We start from the raw sequence: 20273 nt of genomic DNA, 5'->3' as shown, positions 1-20273 counted from the left end.
AGGAGGGAACGTTCGTGAATAAAAATTCATGACTAAACAGGCATGGATTAACAATGACACCCCATTCCTAAGCAGAACACAAGGTAAGAGGTATGTTTCCACAACAATCAAGCATCGTGCCCTTTTGTTATAAGCTTGCTAAAGTGGTGATGAAGATAGCCCTTTATACCACTTCTCAATTTTAGCCTTGCACAAATGTACTACCTGTGCCAGCTTTCAGGCCACTTCAGTTAGACCAGTTCCAGCCCAATGCTTGACAGTAGCTGAGAGATAATGGGGACTGCAGATGCTGGAGATTCCAAGATGATCCCCTCGTTCTCACACACCACCCTACCAACCTCCGGATACAACGCATTATCCTCCGACACTTCCGCCATTTACAATCCGACCCCACCACCCAAGACATTTTTCCATCCCCTCCCCTGTCTGCTTTCCGGAGAGACCACTCTCTCCGCGACTCCCTTGTTCGCTCCACACTGCCCTCCAACCCCACCACACCCGGCACCTTCCCCTGCAACCGCAGGAAATGCTACACTTGTCCCCACACCTCCTCCCTCACCCCCATCCCAGGCCCCAAGATGACATTCCACATCAAGCAGAGGTTCACCTGCACATCTACCAATGTGGTATACTGCATCCACTGTACCCGGTGCAGCTTCCTCTACATTGGGGAAACCAAGCGGAGGCTTGGGGACCGCTTTGCAGAACACCTCCGCTCAGTTCGCAACAAACAACTGCACCTCCCAGTCGCAAACCATTTCCACTCCCCCTCCCATTCTCTTGATGACATGTCCATCATGGGCCTCCTGCACTGCCACAATGATGCCACCCGAAGGTTGCAGGAACAGAAACTCATATTCCGCCTGGGAACCCTGCAGCCATATGGTATCAATGTGGACTTCACCAGTTTCAAAATCTCCCCTTCCCCTACTGCATCCCTCAACCAGCCCAGTTCGTCCCCTCCCCCCACTGCACCACACAACCAGCCCAGCTCTTCCCCCCCACCCACTGCATCCCAAAACCAGTCCAACCTGTCTCTGCCTCCCTAACCGGTTCTTCCTCTCACCCATCCCTTCCTCCCACCCCAAGCCGCACCCCCCGCTACCTACTAACCTCATCCCACCTCCTTGACCTGTCCGTCTTCCCTGGACTGACCTATCCCCTCCCTACCTCCCCACCTACACTCTCTCCACCTATCTTCTTTACTCTCCATCTTCGGTCCGCCTCCCCCTCTCTCCCTATTTATTCCAGTTCCCTCCCCCCATCCCCCTCTCTGATGAAGGGTCTAGGCCCGAAACGTCAGCTTTTGTGCTCCTGAGATGCTGCTTGGCCTGCTGTGTTCATCCAGCCTCACATTTTATTAGCTTGACAGTAGCTGCTGTCTCTACAACACATGGCATGGATTTCATATATAGCTCTCCCTGCAAGATGCCGTTTGTCAAGTTGGTCAATCTTAGCCAGTAAATATATTGAATCTTGGCAGTAGTACACAATTGAGGCAAGCTGCCTGTAAATCAGCCAGACTTGCTGCTTCAATGCAATGACGTTGAAAGTAGCAACAGGCATAAAACAACAGCTCTTTAAATCACTCAAAGCCTGAGGGCTATCCTAGAAATCCTGCAGACTTAATGCTCTGCAGTGTCAGTGTGTAGGAAATGGTAGATGGTGCATGTGTTCCCCATCTTAAATGTTTCAAAGCCATTGCACTCCTCTCAAGAAAAGGCACCACAGTGTAAATTGAGTCGATTTTCTGTTGGATGAAATTCTCACTTTATCTTCCATGATCTGTGTGAGAACCTAAAGAGAACTTATTCACTGTATTGGCAAGTTATTTGCTTTCATGCTTATTGCATCAATGGAAGCCTTTTACTAGACAGGGGACTAAACTTAACAAACCATCTCTTCTGCAGATTACATTAGAGAATGTATTATTGGAAAAGGTAAAAACTACAGGGGTACAAAATCAGTGACAGAAAGTGGTCACACCTGTCAACACTGGAATTCAACAATCCCACATGACCACAGGTAACATTTTATTTGTTTAATGTTCATTCGTGGAATGTGAGGGTTGCTGATTTAAGCTACCACTTACTGCCTTGATGATAATATCCCTTCCAAGCGACTGTCTGTCTGTGCAATCTTACTGATGAAGATGTTGAGTTGTTTAGCCATGCCACAGTAGCTTTACTGCCTGAATCCAATACCAACAGGTTTTGTTAATCTGTTGGACTTGCGGACTTTTTATAAACATAAGGACTTCAAAACTTAGCTGGCTGACTGATCCATTTGTCCTAAAATGTAGAGATCTCTGAACTTCAATAAAATTTAATTTGGCTGATGCCATTGGACCATTAAAGGACTGCCATGGAGAAAAATACAGCTATTGTTAACTAAGCTGTAAGATTGCAAAATGCTAAAATGCACACTTTTGGTGATGCTTATTCTGTGGCACACATTATCTTTGGGAAAACTAGATTTCATAGTTTTCATGTCTTCTATATGAACCCTCCTTTGAAGAAAAATGTGTATCACATTAGTCCTTGAACAAAAATGTCAGTTCTTCTTTGCAAATGACATTTACGTTGGGTGTAGTTAAGGAAATCCCCTGACGGAGAAATCTGGTGTGAGTTCAGAATCTGCACATTCTGAATCGCTCATAGCAGAGTATACTCTTTCTTCGAAGAACAATTCCCTTATAAAGCCTTTTTCCGTGGTGTTTCTGAGGAAGTACAAATAACCTGCAAGCAAATTTTTGACTTCACCACTGTAGATTCTTGTGTCAGCCATCTGAATGGAGCATCGTTTTATGACCAGCCCCTTTTAATTGTAAAAAAGCATTCACTTTAGATCATTTCTAAAATGGATTATGAGAGCATGTAACAAACTTCTCCATCCATTGAAAGCACTGATTTTGTTCCTTTTCTAAAAAAAATAAATTTTTTTACATGATTCAAAAGGTAAAGACCAAAGCCATTTTTCAACTTTCACTGGGAGTTCAATTCTTTTTTTATTCAAATATCACAACTAGAATTTGAAATCTAGAATTGTGAATCAACTGGTTTACGCTCTAGTGGATCAATGATTGTCATCTTTGTACATTGCTAGGGAAAGCAGTTAACTGTCTGTCTGAATCTCTGAAGAGTTGGAACGAAATCCTCATTTATGACATCCTAATTTTTTTCACTTTAATAGTCGAGTTGAAGGGGACATCTGCTGTCCTTCTTAATTTAACCTTTTTAGTCCCACGGTGACTATTCAGTTACTGAAACAGTTCTATTTATCACTTCTAAGACGTAGTAAAAGCATATATCACAAATAATGATGTAAATGTTAAGGTCAGGTGACTTTTGTCAGAAAAAAGGCCAGTATTAACATTCACCAAAGAACATTGAACCATAGACAACGTGAATATTATGCAATACTTAAGGACCAAATAATGCAGTGATGATAAAACATATTGACTGACTTTTAGTATATTGCACTCAGTAAGCAAACATGAAGCACGTTTTATTTTAAAGAAAACTTCATCTACTGATGTATGTTTAACAAACGCCAACACTAATTTCCTTTTGAGACATGTTTCAGTCTTTTAAATTGACGAATATCCATTTTGCGATACAATATTCATGTATCAAATGTTGGTATCAGTTGTCTTTTTGGCTGACTTATTACTTGGGTCAAGTGCAGGTTAAAGCTCACTAAGTGATCTTAACTTTGACCCCAGAAGCATGAGAATATATTCAGGGATGGCTTTTTCTTTTTTCATTTGCAGCAGTAAACCATTTTAACAATTTTTGAATGGAGTTTTAATTGTCATGCCAGTCGGGCCTAATAGTGTATTTTGTGCTATTACCATGTTTGTGGAATCAAATTGAAGCTATTTTAACTTAATTTTAGAAGTCTTTAAGAACTCTTACAGAAGGCATAGCGTTTTTATTCTACGTGTCTGAGCCACATTTAAAACACAGTTCCCAGGGGTAAGAAGGCATAGTATTGGAGATTGATCAAATCCAGCTGATTCTTCTTCTGGTTGATTTACACAACTTAAACGAATAGATTTCATAATTTTTAGACAAGAGTGCACATTTCATATGCCTTTAACTTGAGATGACTTTTGTCTGTCTGTCTGTCTGTCTAGGTTTTTGCCTTCAAACAATCACAATAAAAACCTAAAAGAGAATTACTGCAGGAATCCAACAGGTGATGACGGAGGTCCGTGGTGTTTCACTGTGCATCCAAGGATCCGGCTGGAGAGCTGTGCTATTCCGCAATGTTCAGAAGGTGACATATTCTTTGAATACACAGAATTTGAATGTCTGTTTGCAAAATTGTGAAGTATAGTTCACAAGATGATGGGTCTGGATTGTGGTCAGTCTGACCACAAGGCCTAGCTTTTCTTGGTGCGCGTTAGACCCGGATGATGTGAGTCATTTGTGAAATGGTCAACTTGTTCTTTTTGTTCCAATTCATCACCCACGTCACTTCAAAAAAAATTGTGCAGTGTTTCGCTTTAAGCAAACGTTGACCAAAATTTTTTTTTTGTTGCTTTGAAATGTAGTTGAATGCATGACATGTAATGGAGAAACCTACCGGGGACCCATGGACCACACAGAATCTGGAAAGGAATGTCAGCGCTGGGACCTTCAGATGCCTCACAAACACAGATTTAATCCCGAACGGTGAGAGAGGCTGAAATGCAGGGGAGGGTGGGGTTTGCGTTTAGAGGGTGACCAGCAAGATGAAGTGATCAAACTTGTTCTGAATAACTTTGATCTTTTAAAAGATGGTGCTTTCAAAAGACATGCTCAATATTGGCACAAAGAATTGAATCATCATTTTCAAATTCGCATGAAAGGAATAAATACATAAGTGGTTTCAACATGAATTCGCTGCACTAGGCAAGGAGCAATGTGGAATATGTTCTGACAGTCTCCCTTGTGACTGCAGAACCACACACAAAGCTGCCTTGAGTTGCCACAAAAAATGAAAACCAAATTGGCAATCTTGCTCAAAGCACATGAAGGGTGCTTGATGTGCGCAATGGAAATTTAAGATATAATAGTCTGACAGTATGCAAACGTGCCCAAAATTTTGACTAAAAAGACGATACCAAGACGTTGCATTTTCAGGAAGCAGAAGACATAGCCCTTGTGGCTGAAGGATCAGGAGATATGAGGGGAGGGTGGGATTAGGGTTATGAGCTCAATGATCAGCCATAACGATAATGAATGGTGGAGAAGGCTTGAAGGGTCAACAGGCCTATTCTTACATCTGTTTTCTATGTTTCTGGTTACTTGCATTATTACCTGAAATGGGAAAATTGCTTTTCACTGCCACAAGTATTCTTCTTGCAGGAAACCAAACTTGTCTGCCATGTGAATACTTGCAAAGTTTCCTCTTGTTTAACTTTTCTTTGTAGCACATTCTGTTCTATTTCGTGAAATGTTTGAAACATGATGGATTTTTGTGAGCATATTTCTTCAAAAAAATGACCTGATTATCTCAGCTTAAAGATGGCATTGAAACTAGTTAACAGTTTTAGAATGATGAGCCATTGCAAGCTCTGTGATATTCCTTTTTCTTTGTTTTAATTTTGTAGATTTCCAGATAAAGGGCTTGATGATAATTATTGCCGTAATCCTAATGGCCGCACTAAGCCTTGGTGTTACACACTTGACCCCCATACCCCTTGGGAATATTGTGACGTTAAAGAATGTGGTAAGTAACTATTTATTTATTTTGTGGCTTAACTGAAACACATAAGGGGTTTCTGCATCAGCAACAAACTACACTGAAGCTTATTGTCATTACAAATGACTTCCTTAGTTAACACATGCTGTCAATCCTAAAAAACAGAAGAATGATTCATATTTTCCTTTAAGCGGAATCACTAGCTGGAAAAGAAACTTATTGACTGCTGCAAAGCTTCATACACTGGATTGTTAGCTTTTGATTACAAGGGCAATGATATGACTAATAAGTGTTATTTATAAGATCCCTCTTCCCTGTTCAGATTGGCTCAGATATGATATGACGTGATCAGCACCAAAATGACTCAGAAGCGCTTTTTTTTGGAGTTCCACTAATTACTTGGGGAAATTTTCAAAAGTAGAAAGTACCTTTATTTTTGGGCTTTACTACTTGCCTTTTCCTCAGATCTTTTCTTTATCCACTTTTACGCAGTTAATTGTTTTAGGATATTTAATGAAATATGTCTCATCCTATTCTTTTCGTGAATATTTTAGGAACATTTTGGGGTGGGGCGGTGGTTCATCCGTTAGCACTGCCACCTCACAGCGCCAGGGACTGGGTTCGATTCCAGCCATGGCTGACTGTCTGCGTGGGTTTCCTCCGGGTGTTCAGGTTTCCTGCCACTGTCCAAAGATGTGCAGGCTAAGTGGATTGGCCGTGCTAAATTGCTCAGGGATGTGTAGATTAGCTTGATTATATGGGGATTGATCTGGGTGGGATGCTCCGAGGGCTGGTGTGGACTTGTTGAGCCCAAGGGCCTGTTTTCACACTGTAGGGATTCTATGAAATCCATTAACAAGAGAAGTCGTTGTTACTTTATGATTGATTGCTAATTTGGAAGGTATAAAGATCGGATGTTTGGGCCTATTGCATATACTTCAACATTTGTGGGAGGGAGCTGACTATTTCTGAAGAAGGTTGATTATGAAAATTGCATTTTGACATTGGATTTGTACTATAATATGTTCTAATGTCAATAAGATATTTTGTAAGGAGGTCTCTACTGTTCTACCCATTATCACTGTTTCAGTTCATAACTGTGATCATGATTTGGAGGTGACTACAGAATGCTTCAAAGACCTTGGGGAGAGTTATAGGGGAACTATGAACACCACACCTTCAGGAATCCCTTGCCAACGCTGGGATGTTCAGTATCCTCACCATCATAACTTCACCCCTGAGAACTATAAGTGCAAGTGAGTAATCTTACTGTTGTTGAGGTTATAAGCTTTGTGTACGTTTGACCTTTTTCATATAACTTTCTAATTTTTTCCAGATGTTCTGTCTTTTTAAACGCTTGAAACAGTAGTGTGATCAGTTGCTTTGAGCAGAATATAACAGAATTTTCAGCTGCTAAACAGGCCATTTGGCTCAACTAGTCTATACAGGTGTATATACTCAGCACTGTGTATCCTATTCTAATTCATCTCACCATATCAACATATCCTTCAATTTCAATCTTCCTCATGTTGGTGTAGCTTTCTCTGAGATACAAAGATGATTAAGAATTTACTGTTTGGTGGATGTTGGGTATACTGAGTTTTACTAAATGCAATAAAATGAATTTTAAAAAAAAACTGGGACAGTGCAGTTCCGAAAATTAAATTCTGCTGTGTTGTTATCCAAATGCAATTCAAATACTGTAGTTATTTCTCTGTTGAATATATTATCGTAGTTTAGAGGCAATAAAGCTAAAGAACTGGAGGCGCAAAGAGAAATTGCATAGTAAATTTTAATTGGTAAAGCAAAAGTTGTGATGGGGCCAACTTTCCATTTTCTATGCATGAAGTAGGCTCGACAGACAAGTATGTTTTGATGCTGAGAGAGATAATGGGAACTGCAGATGCTGGAGAATCCGAGCTAAGGTGTGGAGCCGGATGAACACAGCAGGCTAAGCAGCATCAGAGGAGCAGGAAAGCTGACGTTTAGGGCCTAGACCCTTCTTCAGAAATGGGGGAAGGGGAGAGGGTTCTGAAATAAATAGGGAGAGAGGCGGAGGCGGATTGAAGATGGATAGTGGAGAAGATAGGTGGAGAGGAGACAGACAAGTTTAAAGAGGTGGGGATGGAACCAGTAGAGGTGAGTGTAAGTAGGGAGGGGATAGGTCAGTTTGGGGAGGATGGACAGGTCAAGGGGGTGGGATGAGGTTGGTAGGAAGAAAATGGAGGTGTGGCTTGATGTGGGAGGAGGCGATCGGTGAGAGGACGAACAGGTTAGGGAGGCAGGGACGAGCTGGGCTGGTTTTGGGATGCAGTAGGGGGAGGGGAGATTTTGAAGCTTGTGAAATCCACATTGATATCATTGGGCTGCAGGGTTACCAAGCGGAATATGAGTTGCTGTTCCTGCAACCTTTGGGTAGCATAGTTGCAGCACTGCAGGAGGCCCAGGATGGACATGTCATCTGAGGAATGGGAGGGGGAGTTGAAATGGTTCGTGACTGGGAGGTGCAGTTGTTTACTGCGAAACAAGCGTAGATATTCTGCAAAGTGGTCCCCAAGCTTCTGCTTGGTTTCCCTGATTGTAGAGGAAGCCACAATGGATACAGCGGATGCAGTATACCACATTAGCAGACGCGCAGGTGAACATCTGCTTGATGTGGAAAGTCGTCTTGGGGTGGGGGCAGGTGTAGCACTTCCTGCAGTTGCAGGGGAAAGTGTTGGGTGTGGTGGGGTTGGAGGGGAGTGTGGAGCGGACAAGAGTCATGGAGAGAGTGGTCTCTCTGGATAGCAGACAAGGGTCGGGTTGGAAAAATGTTTTGGGTGGTGGGGTCAGATTGTGGATGGCGGAAGTGTCAGAGGATGATGTGTTGGATCCAGATGTTGGGGTGGTATGTGAGGACCAGGGGGATTCTCTTTTGGTGGTTATTGCGGGGCGGGCTGTGAGGGATGAGTTGCGGGAAATGTGGGAGACACGGTTTTGGGCACCTTGACCACTGCTGGGGTCAAGTTGTCGGAGCAGATGCGGCACAGGTGAAGGAATTGGGAAAAGGGGATGGCATTTTTGCAGGAAAGTGGGTGGGAGAAGATGTATTCTAGGTAGCTGTGAGAGTCGGTGGTCTTGAAATGGATATCGGTTTCTAGGTGGTTGCCTGAGGTCCAGGAAAGGTGAGGAGAGGTGGTAAAGATAGTCCAGATGAACTTGAGGTTGGGGTGGAAGGTGTTGGTGAAGTGGATGAACTGTTCGACCTGTCATGACTGACCAGGACAGCACACTGGAAATCGACCTTGTTCCCAGATCATCACAACAGTTTAGTTTTAAAAAGAAGTGTGCGGAATTCACAAAATTACCTGATTGTTTTTTAGACCCAGATCGATGAGAAAAAGGAATCATGTTTCTGTTCTTAAGAAATATATTTATTACAGGCATTTAGATTCTAGCCACAAGTAATTGAATCACTTTCAGTGAACTCTGCAAATGAAAACTTGCAACCCGTTATGAACTCAACCTTACGCACACGCACACACAGGCATGGAAAATAAAAACAGGAAGGACACAGGGAAAACCTGGAAGAACAATTCTGTGTCTCTGTTCTCCAAATCCATTGGGTTGGTTCTTGATTTGCCTTTTTGCAAGGTTTCTCTTTGACTTTCCTTTTTCTGAATGTATCCACTGATTTTCATGAGGCATAGGATGGATGTTGCCCTATGAATGATCCCTGACTTATCTAATTCAAAGTCACATCTTGCAGTATTTGCTGCAAGAAAGGTGAGGTGGTATACATCAGGTTTAAACAGTGTTACTGCACAGACCTGTGTGTGTATTTTTGGCTGTTGCAAGTTTTTTGTCTCGGTCTGACAAAGCTTCTCTCTCTCTGTCTTGTTTGTAGCTCAAGCTGGTCAGCTGACAGTCAGACACTTTGGTAGGCAGACAAGATTTTATTGATGATTTGTGGACTCGGGACTAATTGTCAATCAGCTTCACGTAATTAATCCTTTGGTCCAGTTCACTTTTCTATTGCTGAATCCAACAACTACACAAACAGGGGTCACAAAAGGCATCAAACTCCCTACTCCAGAACATACAGCCATCTTTTTGTAATTTCTTGGCTTAAAACAGTTCTTTCACATTTCAGTCCACAGTTTTTGTCTACAACACACACATTTAAAGCTGTAAGAGTTAAAATAAACACCGGATGTTGAGGAACTGAAACCAACAGAAATTGGTGGAGAAACTCAGCGAGTCTGGCAGTATCTGTGAAGAGAAATAACAGTTAACATTCCGATCCAGAGAGGCTTTAGAACTGGTAGTAGCTGGGAAGAGGTGGTATTCGGGTGGATGATACGGGGTGAGGAGGGGGAAAGGAGTGAGTTGATAGAGATGGAGCTGAGACAGAGACAGTAAGCTAGGGAAGAAGAAAAGCTGATACTGAAAGACAGTAAGTAAAAATGGGTTGGCTGTGCTGAAAGCAGCCATTAATGATTACAGGACTTGGGTGTGACGGTGTGTAAACAACATGGGAAAAGGTTCTCCGGCTCTAAGATTATTGAACTTGATATCGAGTCCTGAAGGCTGCAGTGTCCCCAAGTGGAAAGTTATGATGCTGTTCTTCCAGCTTGTGCTGAGCATCCCTGGAGCACTGCAGCAGCCCTGAAGCAGACATGTTGGCCAGGAAACACAGTGATGTGTTGAAGTAGCAGGGAACTGGAACAGGAACAAAAATAAAAACACTGTCTTTATTACTCCATTGAAACCAGTAATAATGTTGAATAATGACCGTGTTATTGTTATTACTGCTGCCAAATCTAGGCTGTTTTGAACTTGTGCTGTGTTTATAAGTACGTACAAAGGACTTATTGACTAGAAATTTACAAATGTCTGATATGACTCTTTTTTTTCCCTCAAACTTAATATCATGGTGTCTGTAAATATATTCTGTTGTTGATTTCAGTTTTGAAGAAACAACTTATTTTTCAAATAAACAGCATTGCATACAACATAATAACCTTTTGCCCTTCTATAGAAGTGTATGTTTGATTGCAAACCTGCAATTTTATTGAAGAGCTTGACCTGTTCACTAAGATGTAACTTCTTTGCTGGAAATAACGGGTGGTACCTTCTGTTCCAAGAGGTAGCGAGATTGGAGGTGGTAAGCCCACTTAATAGTTATGAGTCAACATTTCTGTCTTGCTCAGAAATGGCAAGAGCTGTAGATGCTGGTGTCAGAGGGAATACAGTGTGGAGCTGGAGTAACACAGCAAGTCAGGCAGCATCAGAGGAGCAGGAAAGTCAACATTTTAGGTCAGGACCCTTCTTCAGTCCTGATGTTTCTCCAGCTCTATACTGTATTGTTTCTATCTTGCTGCCTTCAATGGCCAATAAAGGAACACCTAAAACTTTCCATGTACCCCTACAGTGATCAAACTGGCCACTATCCTGTCTGTCCCCATCTCTTCCCAAAAACAAAACCAAAATTGATCTCTTCTACCAAGATATCGCTTGCTTCTGCCTTGGGTCCTCTCTTATGCTTGGAGCCTAGGGGTGTCGCTGAGCACAGGAGCGGTCAGCTTCTTTGTAGTTGTTAGGTCTCACTAGGTGTGTGTTTAACATGTTTGGTGAGCACTGTGTGGAAGAGGCAGCATAGCCACTGAACGAGGCTGGCATGACCCACTGATGTCTCAAGAACATTCCACCCAGTGCTGCCACATTAATGGCAAATTGGCCTCTGGCCTCTGAATATAATGTGGTCAAAATACTATTGGATACTTAATCCCGGAGTGTGATAGCAATCTTTTTCATCTCTTAAAAACGTAAAACTTCCATTGCCGAGGATAGCATGTATTGCCCATCTCTACTTAGTCTTGGAAGTGGTGGTGAGCTGCTGATTTGAACCACTGTGGTCCATGGTGTGTAGGAATACCCATAGTGTATACACCTCCTAGTTGGCTATCCTGTCATTGGTATAGCTGGAAAAATGATGGGGACCCTTGTCTAGGTCATATCTGTGTGGCATCATTCCGTGAGAATGACTGACTATGTAGGGCTGTTGTTCAAACTAGACCAGAGGACAGTATATCCATGTTTTGGCACAAGATCCCAGATTTTAATCTGGAGGACTTTGCAAGATTAACAGAGCAGTGTTTGCTGTTGCCATTTTTATTGCTGTGATCTATCCAGTTTCTGAGGTACAGTACAAGAATTGTCTGCACAATTATCCCATTTAATTGTAGAAACATATTGCTGTGGTTTTAAAATTTGCAGCATTGTGCTCATTTAAAAAATCGGTGGATTGAGCCCAAATATTGTGTGCATCTGTATGTGATGTGTTTGTGTTCTATCGATGTGTATTTAGACAGCTGTGAACACTCAACTGCAAAGGTCATGTAGCTTTCTTATGATTTTCCTTGCTCATTTTTACTTAAATGTTTATTCATTTGAAGACCAATTAAATTCCAATGGTCGAAGGCCATTTTGTATTTTTGGGAGAAAAGAATAATCTTGGGAAGAGTTGAAAACGAAAATTGTCATTCAGCCCTGGATGATTCCAGGATAGTTAGCAGCTTCCTGCAAACCCACCAATAGATTGTGTGACTTTTTTCTCACATCTGCCAGTTTCCTTGATGACGTAGAATCTAAACACAAAAACAGGTTTTTAAGCGCAACTGGTTTATGCCAATGTTTTTCTATTTCATATGAGCCTCGTCCTTTTATATTAAATTCTAATCTTAACAACATAATCAGCTATATTTTCTCTGTTTATCTGACTTCTTCATAAATGCATCAATAAGATTTATTTCTACTATTCCTTGTGATGCTGATGAATATGCATTTTTGTGTTTTATTTATATCCTTCAGACCCTTTTTTTAAAAATAAATAGCATTTTGGGAGTGGTGGCAGTCCTTCTATCTACAAAAGATAATGGACAGATAACAAACAGTCTGTTTCAGAGGAAGTGTCTTCAGATGATACCACCTACCTGCAGTTGCTTGCTGAATAGGCAGGTTCTTCAACAAGTGCGGAACATGTAGCCACCAGACGTCATTGTGATTTCAGCATTGGCGTCTGTTGCCAAGCTAGTGTCGCCACAGGTTGTCAAAGAGATACACGCTAGCTCGCAGGAACTGTTGCTGCTTTCCTAGTCACTAGCCAATGACTTCCTGGTCAGATAATTGATCATTATTGGCCTTTGTTGCATGGCACAAGAATTCATGAAGCAGAGGCTTTGGTGTCTCATTAGTCATCTGCTTCTCGACACCTCACGAGAGATGCAGTGTTTGAATATGTGATTGTGTCTTCACCTTCTAGACCTATCTGAGACAAGACACTCTCCTCTGTTTTGAGTGATAACCAATGTGAGAAATTTGCTGTTTACTGGACTATCTCATTTTATGATTTTGTCCTTCAAGATATACCCAGACAGTGAGGATAGAAATTGTTGAACTCTTCTTAACAGCTGTAAACCAAGCATGATTCACACCACACAGCAAGGTTCTGAGCATTGTAAACCATCAGCTTGGTCCCAGGGGTCAGCTTGATGAAATAACATGTGTTCTCTGAGTCATTCAAAGATAGCAATCGCTGTTGCTGTGCCAAGAGAATCTTTGTCTGTCTCTGTCACCACAGGCCTGAGGTAGCAGAATGTTCTAATCATTTCCAGTGGGGTGCTATTTAATGTGACTGGGGTAGAGATGCTCTATTTCAGTCAAAAACCTTCAAAACAAAACCTTGGGTTTTCTTACTAGTCAATGAAATCAAATTGCAGGCAGAGGAGAGACAGTCTGTGTGTCCTTGTTTTCTGTGTGAGTGACTATTATGGTATCATTCAAGTAGAGGTGATCCTGACTAAGTGAGGTTTTTTTTAACTTCAATTTCAATCTTGACAGATTTGTAGGGCCGTCTCACCTGGTATGCAATTAGACTGTAGGGAAGAGCAATTGGTAGGATCCTGGTGAAGAAGGTGCTGAATAGGGTAGGGGCAAGAACACAACCATTTCACTCAGTTTGTCTCTCTGAAAATGTTAGATAGGGAACCATCAAACTTTCCAAGGCAGTACGTGTAACATGGAAATAGCATGGAACTGATGAGCTTTGATGTATAGCCAATTCTTCCCAAATCTTGTAGAGTCTGGCTCTAACAAAGGCATTGGATGCCTTGGTGAGATCTACTAAAGTAGGGTAAAAAGGTGTTGCCTGCTCTAAATGCTCCTGTTGTAGCTGATGTATGGAGAAAATTATAGCGTTGGTTAGCCCAGAAACCTGCACTGTTTCTGGGCTTACAGTTGTGCAAGTCAATTGAAGCCTTAAGTGTGACCGTTCTCTGTGATACAAAGGCATGAACTGTGCTGGAGATGTTGAAATCTTCTCTGTTACCTTTTGTTTGAGCAGAACTTAATGACATTTTTTAGATGCATTGATGTGAAATGGTGCCTACCTTTCAGCAGAAAAAGTGAAAATCATCAAGGTCTGACATTAGATGAGACTTTGTTTCCAGCTATCAACAGTTTAGTTGAGATACCATCATTGCAGAGTACTGCACGTGCTCGCCCTCTCTTTCACGCACTCTCCCGCGCTCTCTCTGCTTACCAGACGCTGGCTTTCTTGATCTCACGTGATGAAAGCTCTTCTCTAACCATTCCATGACATGAAGCTGTTGGAGACCATCAAGTGCCAAGAACTGAAAATCGGGGCCGATGTGTAGTACTTGAACAATTTTTTTTCCCCAGGTGTTTGGTGTATTATGGAAGGGAAATACGTACCTTGTTTATTGAGCCATGAACAAAATCAAGATCTTTAGTTGCAGGGTGATACTTCTCAGGTTGGCATTTTGAGACACCATTTTTGCTTCGCTTCAATCCAAATAGTGCTGTGTATCTTGGGAGTGAAGTTGATCAGATCAAATTTCAGCAACCACTGAAGATGGCACAATGCTATCCAGTTACAATTATTTGGACTGTGCAGAAACATCCTTCATATTGATAAAACAACAACTACTTAAGTGTCATAAGTATGCTGACAGGGATGGCTGTGTTTTAGCTTTAAAAACCTAAAATGGAAAAACTAAACTAAGTGGAAATACTCAGCATGTCAGGCAGTATCCGAAGAAGGACGAACATAGTTAACATCGAGGTGGTTGACTTTGATCAACTTTAATTCCATCATCAGAATCCAAATTAGTAAAAGGATTGGAGGCTATTCAAGACGCTTGCTAGTTTGGGACCAGCATGAGCAAGTTGTTTTAAGAGGATAAGTTGGATAGTCTGGTCTTACTTCCACAAGAGTTTGGAAGAGGTGAGGGTTGATGTCTGAAATTTTTGAATGGTCTTGAATACATTGATGTAGAAAGGATGTATCTCCTTGCATGAGATTCCAGAACTGGGGAAGCTGGTTTAAAATGAGGTGTTCCCTTTTCAGAAGCAGCTGGGGAGAAATGTTTTATGAATTCTGCATCTTTGGAAATCTTTGCCACAGAAGCAATGGAAAGTGGAAGTAGGTAAATTCATGTGAGACAAGGGAACTGAAGGTAACCGGCGGAGATCGGAATTGGAATTCAAAACAAACATTGAATTGAATTAGCTTTATTGTCACATGTCCTCGAATTAGTACAGTGAACAGTTTGCAATCATAGCATTACAGTGTCATCTTAGGCACAAAGGTACCTAGGTACAGATGTTTAAAGTCAAATACTTCATCAAGTATGATCTTTTATTGAATTGTGGAGCAGGTTCAGGAGTCTGCATGTGTTCCTTTAGTTATTTAATGTGCGGTTTGTACTGTGGCTTCACGGGAACTTTGGTTTGTGCTGCAACAAGCACTGATGACTGGCATTAATATTGCTATCACCTCTAGTTGCTTAAAACAAGGAAAGTGAGCTTGAAGTAGAGGTGTAAATGTATCGTAGAATTTGAGTACATGTACTGGATAAGAACAGACTTTATGTAAAATGCTAGATTTTGTTGTCCTTTTATGGAAATAAGAGTAAGTCTGTCCAGAGTGTAGTCGGTGAAGGTGCAGTAGTGAGCATGCCCGGAGCAGGAGAGGGTGCGAAGGCAAAAGTAAGGATGCTCTCCAAAATGGTACCGGATTGTGGCAACAGAACACTTTTTTTGCTGTTTTTCCCAAATACATATGACAACAAAAATCATTCATTGCTCAGACTTTTAACATTTCACATCCTGTAATATTTAATATTTAATTACTGATGGTTTTACAGGGACTTGGATAAAAATTACTGCAGGAATCCTGATGGAACAGAAGCCCCCTGGTGCTTCACTACAGATCCAGAAATTCGAGTAGCTTATTGTTTTCATATCCCAAGATGTGAGAATAAAACTCCGATTTCAGAAGGTAAAATGAGCAAGTGACTGTGTGTGTATTTTAAACTGACTTTAAAAATCAGATTTCTTTTTGATAAAAGCTGGGAATACCTTATAATTCACAAGAGTCAATATGATGCATTACAGGTTAAATGACCAATTTCCTTACACCCACTTTAGCACATTTCAAAAAGCAGCAAATCACCTCTCTGTAGCCCCTCAGAAAATCAGGTGAGGCACAAGAGGGCAGCAGTATACAGTTTCCTGAATTATACACATTCCTGGGCACAGGATCCACTTGATGCAGTAATATTGAAAAGGAAATGTATAATGTGACCATGTGCACATGCACAATTTTACCAGCCCTCTGGAGATGGACTGGTAATATGAGGCCTTTATAAAATGGTGGCAAAAATTGTCAAGAGGGGAACCTGATGTCTGACTGACTTGACCATGTGCCCTCTGGGTTGGGAACAGCAGCAGAGTAGTGGCCCACTGCCAGACGGTGGGAGACCGGTAAAAATTAGTTAGAGGGAATGGACCTTTATGCCCTTGCAAACTCATTTTTTTAGATGTGGCCCTGCCTCGTGGGAAGGGGTAGGGACACCTTGGTTGACCTTCAATGAGTTCCAGGGTGGCTGAGTGGAATTGCAGAGATGACATCACATAGAATCCCAACAGTGTGGAAACAGGCCCTTCAGCCCAACAAGTCCACACTGACCCTTGCAGCATCCCACCCAGACCCATCACCCTAAAACCCACCTAAGCTATACATCCCTGAACACTGCAGTCAATTTAGCACGACCATTCCACCGAACCTGCACATATTTGGACTGTGGGAGGAAACCAGTGCACCCGGAGGAAACCCACACAGACGCCTGGAGAATGTGCAAACTCAACATAGACAGTTGCCTGATGGTGGATTTGAACCTGGTTAGGGTTAGGCTAACCACTGAGCCGCCCCAAATACGCTGTCCTTTGAGCTGGAACCTTCCTGAATGGCTGGCTGCTTCATGGCCCTTGGAGGGGCCCCTTTGGTAAGGGCTGCCCTGTCAGTCCAGAACTGCCAAACTCAGTGTTTCGTTCTCTGATTGGACCATGCTAGTCCAACATCTCATCAAAACCTCTTACCGAGCCTCAGAGGCACCTCCATTTTGAGGTGTCCTCTTCCCTTCTCTGCAGCCCTGGCAACCACTACTAGTAATAGTCTGAGAGTGTCCCCCATCTGTCCACATGGGATCAGCATCCACTTGTACTTTATCAACAAGATGATCCAAGAGTTTGGAAAATTTAAGGGTGATGAATTGGTCAGTGCCTCAAAGAGGATAATAGATGTAAATAGTTTGAGAAAATGGAAGATGCTTTGAGGTGAGACCCTTCAGTTGTATCTTCTGAAAAAATGGATTTAGCCTTTTGGCACCTCATTACATCCTGTCCAAATTTTATTTTGAAAAGCCATCTCACATATGAATCTAATTCATTTACACCCTACAACATTCTCAGCATTTTGTTTTTCTTTTCATGTTTTCTTGTTATCGCTGTTGAAGTATATGTTAAAATAGATTTCTGCCTGCACCTGCTTGAATTGCAACTGGAAAGGAAAAAAGCAGAGGAGTAAAACTTTATTCAAACTATTACCAAATAAACTCTAAAGTAATTCAGCTTATTTAATGCTTGCTTTCTCTATTGCACAATTACGCCAAATCCTTGACCCTTACCCTGTAGAAGGACAAGGGCAGCGAATGTGTGGGTTAGCCCCCATCCAGAAGTTGTCCACCATTCCTTTAGTGTTGCTGGGTCAAAATCCTGGAACGTCCTCACTAACAACATTGTGGGTGTTCCTGCACTCCAAGGACTGCAGTAGTTCAATAATTGTTGTTCACCACTACCTTCTCCAGGGCAGTGTAGGACGGGAATAAATGTTGGCCTAGCTAGAGACGTCCATGTCCCTTGAGCGAATAAGAAAATTTATTCTACTTCTAGGACATTAAACAAAAGAATTTTGGTGAAACATGTTGGAATCTATGAGCCACGATTACCCACCAATGCTAAACTAATCTGAAGAAGAGAACCACCTAAACAGCTTATACCTCTCTCACTTTCCAAACATGCTGTCGGCACTTGTTGACATTTTCCAGTCTTTTTTTAAAATTATTTCCAGCCTCTTCGTTTTGATTGGTAAACTGATAATTCATCCACGAACAACAGTGATGTATTTAATCCTCTCAGCAGTGATGATATGATTGGGTTTAAAGAGGCCTGGTTTGTTTTTAATAAGAAATTATGATGAATTTCATTTTTAAATGTAGAGTAACAACTAAATGTCCCTTAAATTCAGTAACTGGACTTTGAATGAACACTTGCGTTATGGCACTAGCCTTCTTGTGCAGTAGAATTTAAAGTATAAAACCTATTTGAGGCCTACAAAAGATGATTTATGTAGTTAACTGAGAAATTCAGAACACATGTAGTGTAAGGAATTTGGATAGATGAACAGAAATTTAAAATAAGGAATTACAAACCCAAGTTGTCATCCTTAACTTTTAATCTGTTATTTTCTATTTGTCTAGAATGTTACCAAGGGACCGGAACATCCTATAGAGGAACTATATCTAAAACTAGGACTGGCATTCATTGTGCACCCTGGGTAAATTACAGCCAGGCAATTTCAAGGTAAGATTGCAGTTTATTTTGGATGTTGGGGATTGGGATTGTTATTGTTGGTAAACAAATGTGTCTTTCAACCCAGCATTAGGCATGCTTATCGATTCCTTACACCTTCAGCCTCTCCACTACACTGGTACTTAATGGCAGGGTTGCAGCATTGCATAGTATAGATAGCTGTTAAAGTTTACTGTGCAACAATGGATTGGATCTCAACAGGAGCTTTTGTCCAGTGTTGGACAACTGGTAGGGAATTCACTGTCAGCCTTTGTGGGTGTGCCCCTGGATTAGTGTCCTTCAACACTCTTAGTAGCTGTTAGGGCTACCCCCAGGATTCAGGATCCCCTTAAAGTTATTTTTTTAATCCATTCATGGGACGTGGGCGTCCCTGGCTAGGCCAGCATTCATTGCCCGTCCTTAATTTGTCCAGAGGGCAGTTGAGAGTCAGCCATATTGCTGGGGGTCTGGAGTCACATATGGGCCACACTAGGTAAGGATAGCAGATTTCCTTCCCTCCAAGGACATGCATGAACCAGACAGGTTTTTCTGACAGTTAGACCCTTTAAATCCATATTCTTTATTGAATTCAAATTTCGCTATCTACTGTGGTGGGATTCGAACCCCGGGCCCCAGAATATTAGCTAAATTACTGGATTGACAAGCCAGTAATAATAACCACTAGGCCATTGCTCGTCCAGAAGGCAATGTAATCGAAGACCTGTTAGCCAAGAACTGCCAGTCAGTCCACGAAAAGCTGCTGTCTATCTCTTGTCAGCAGAAGCAGTGACAGCCACTGGCAAGGGACTCCCCAGGGGCCCAGGATTACCTGGGGAGTGAAGGAAGGATGGAGATCACAAAGGGTAGGGTGACTCTTCAGATCCACCATCCTCCTCCATACCAAATCCCTCAATTAGGTAGAGGATAGTACCTGAAAAGAAATTCTGCAAAGCCTTAGAAACTGTGGCTTAATGTATTATTTAATATTAAAGGAACATTTTACGCCGACATTCATTAAACGAAACTCTGACACCCATTAATTTTGAATACCTCTTCTATTCTTGGAAGGTTCAGTGCTGATGACATGAATATAGACTGTAGGTCTATTTGCAGCATTTCATCATGGTCATTCTATCGTCTGGCCTTTCAATCTGTCTCTCTTTCCTTCCACCCCATCTTTCTCACACACCTGCATGCTGTCTCTCTCTTTCTGGCAGTTCTGTTTTCTGAGCAGGACACTCTGGGTTGTGAGAATTCATCAACTTCTATCCTTCATTTACAGACTTATCTTTATTCTTTTTAAAAAATACCTGTGCATTTGTGTGCACACACGCTGCCAGACCTGTTGATCTTTTCCAGCAATTTCTGATTTTTTTTTGGACTTGTGATTAGGAATAGTCAGCACGGCTTTGTGAAGGGTAGGTCGTGCCTCACAAACCTTATTGAGTTCTTTGAGAAGGTGACCAAACAGGTAGATGAGAGTAAACCGGTTGATGTGGTGTATATGGATTTCAGCAAGGTGTTCGATAAGGTTCCCCACAGTAGGCTATTGTACAAAATGCGGAGGAATGGGATTGTGGGGGAGATATAGCAGTTTGGATCGGAAATTG

The 20273-nt window shown here is 41.8% G+C and overlaps 1 protein-coding gene across 1 annotated transcript in view; it reads left to right on the top strand.

The window, feature by feature from the left end:
• LOC125463417 (hepatocyte growth factor-like) overlaps positions 1-20273 on the top strand; it is a 54624-nt gene that overhangs the window by 15942 nt on the left and 18409 nt on the right. Inside the window, exons 4-10 of the mRNA XM_059654604.1 lie at positions 1911-2025; positions 4139-4281; positions 4559-4679; positions 5600-5718; positions 6782-6947; positions 15900-16033; positions 18573-18675. Coding sequence (XP_059510587.1) covers positions 1911-2025; positions 4139-4281; positions 4559-4679; positions 5600-5718; positions 6782-6947; positions 15900-16033; positions 18573-18675 — 901 coding nt within the window. The remainder of the gene's footprint in view (positions 1-1910; positions 2026-4138; positions 4282-4558; positions 4680-5599; positions 5719-6781; positions 6948-15899; positions 16034-18572; positions 18676-20273) is intronic.

The sequence above is a fragment of the Stegostoma tigrinum genome, chromosome 25, assembly GCF_030684315.1.
Source record: "Stegostoma tigrinum isolate sSteTig4 chromosome 25, sSteTig4.hap1, whole genome shotgun sequence".
Lineage (NCBI taxonomy): Eukaryota > Metazoa > Chordata > Chondrichthyes > Orectolobiformes > Stegostomatidae > Stegostoma > Stegostoma tigrinum.
The sequence above is the reverse complement of the archived record's forward strand: the minus strand, read 5'-3'. Positions and strand labels throughout refer to the sequence as shown.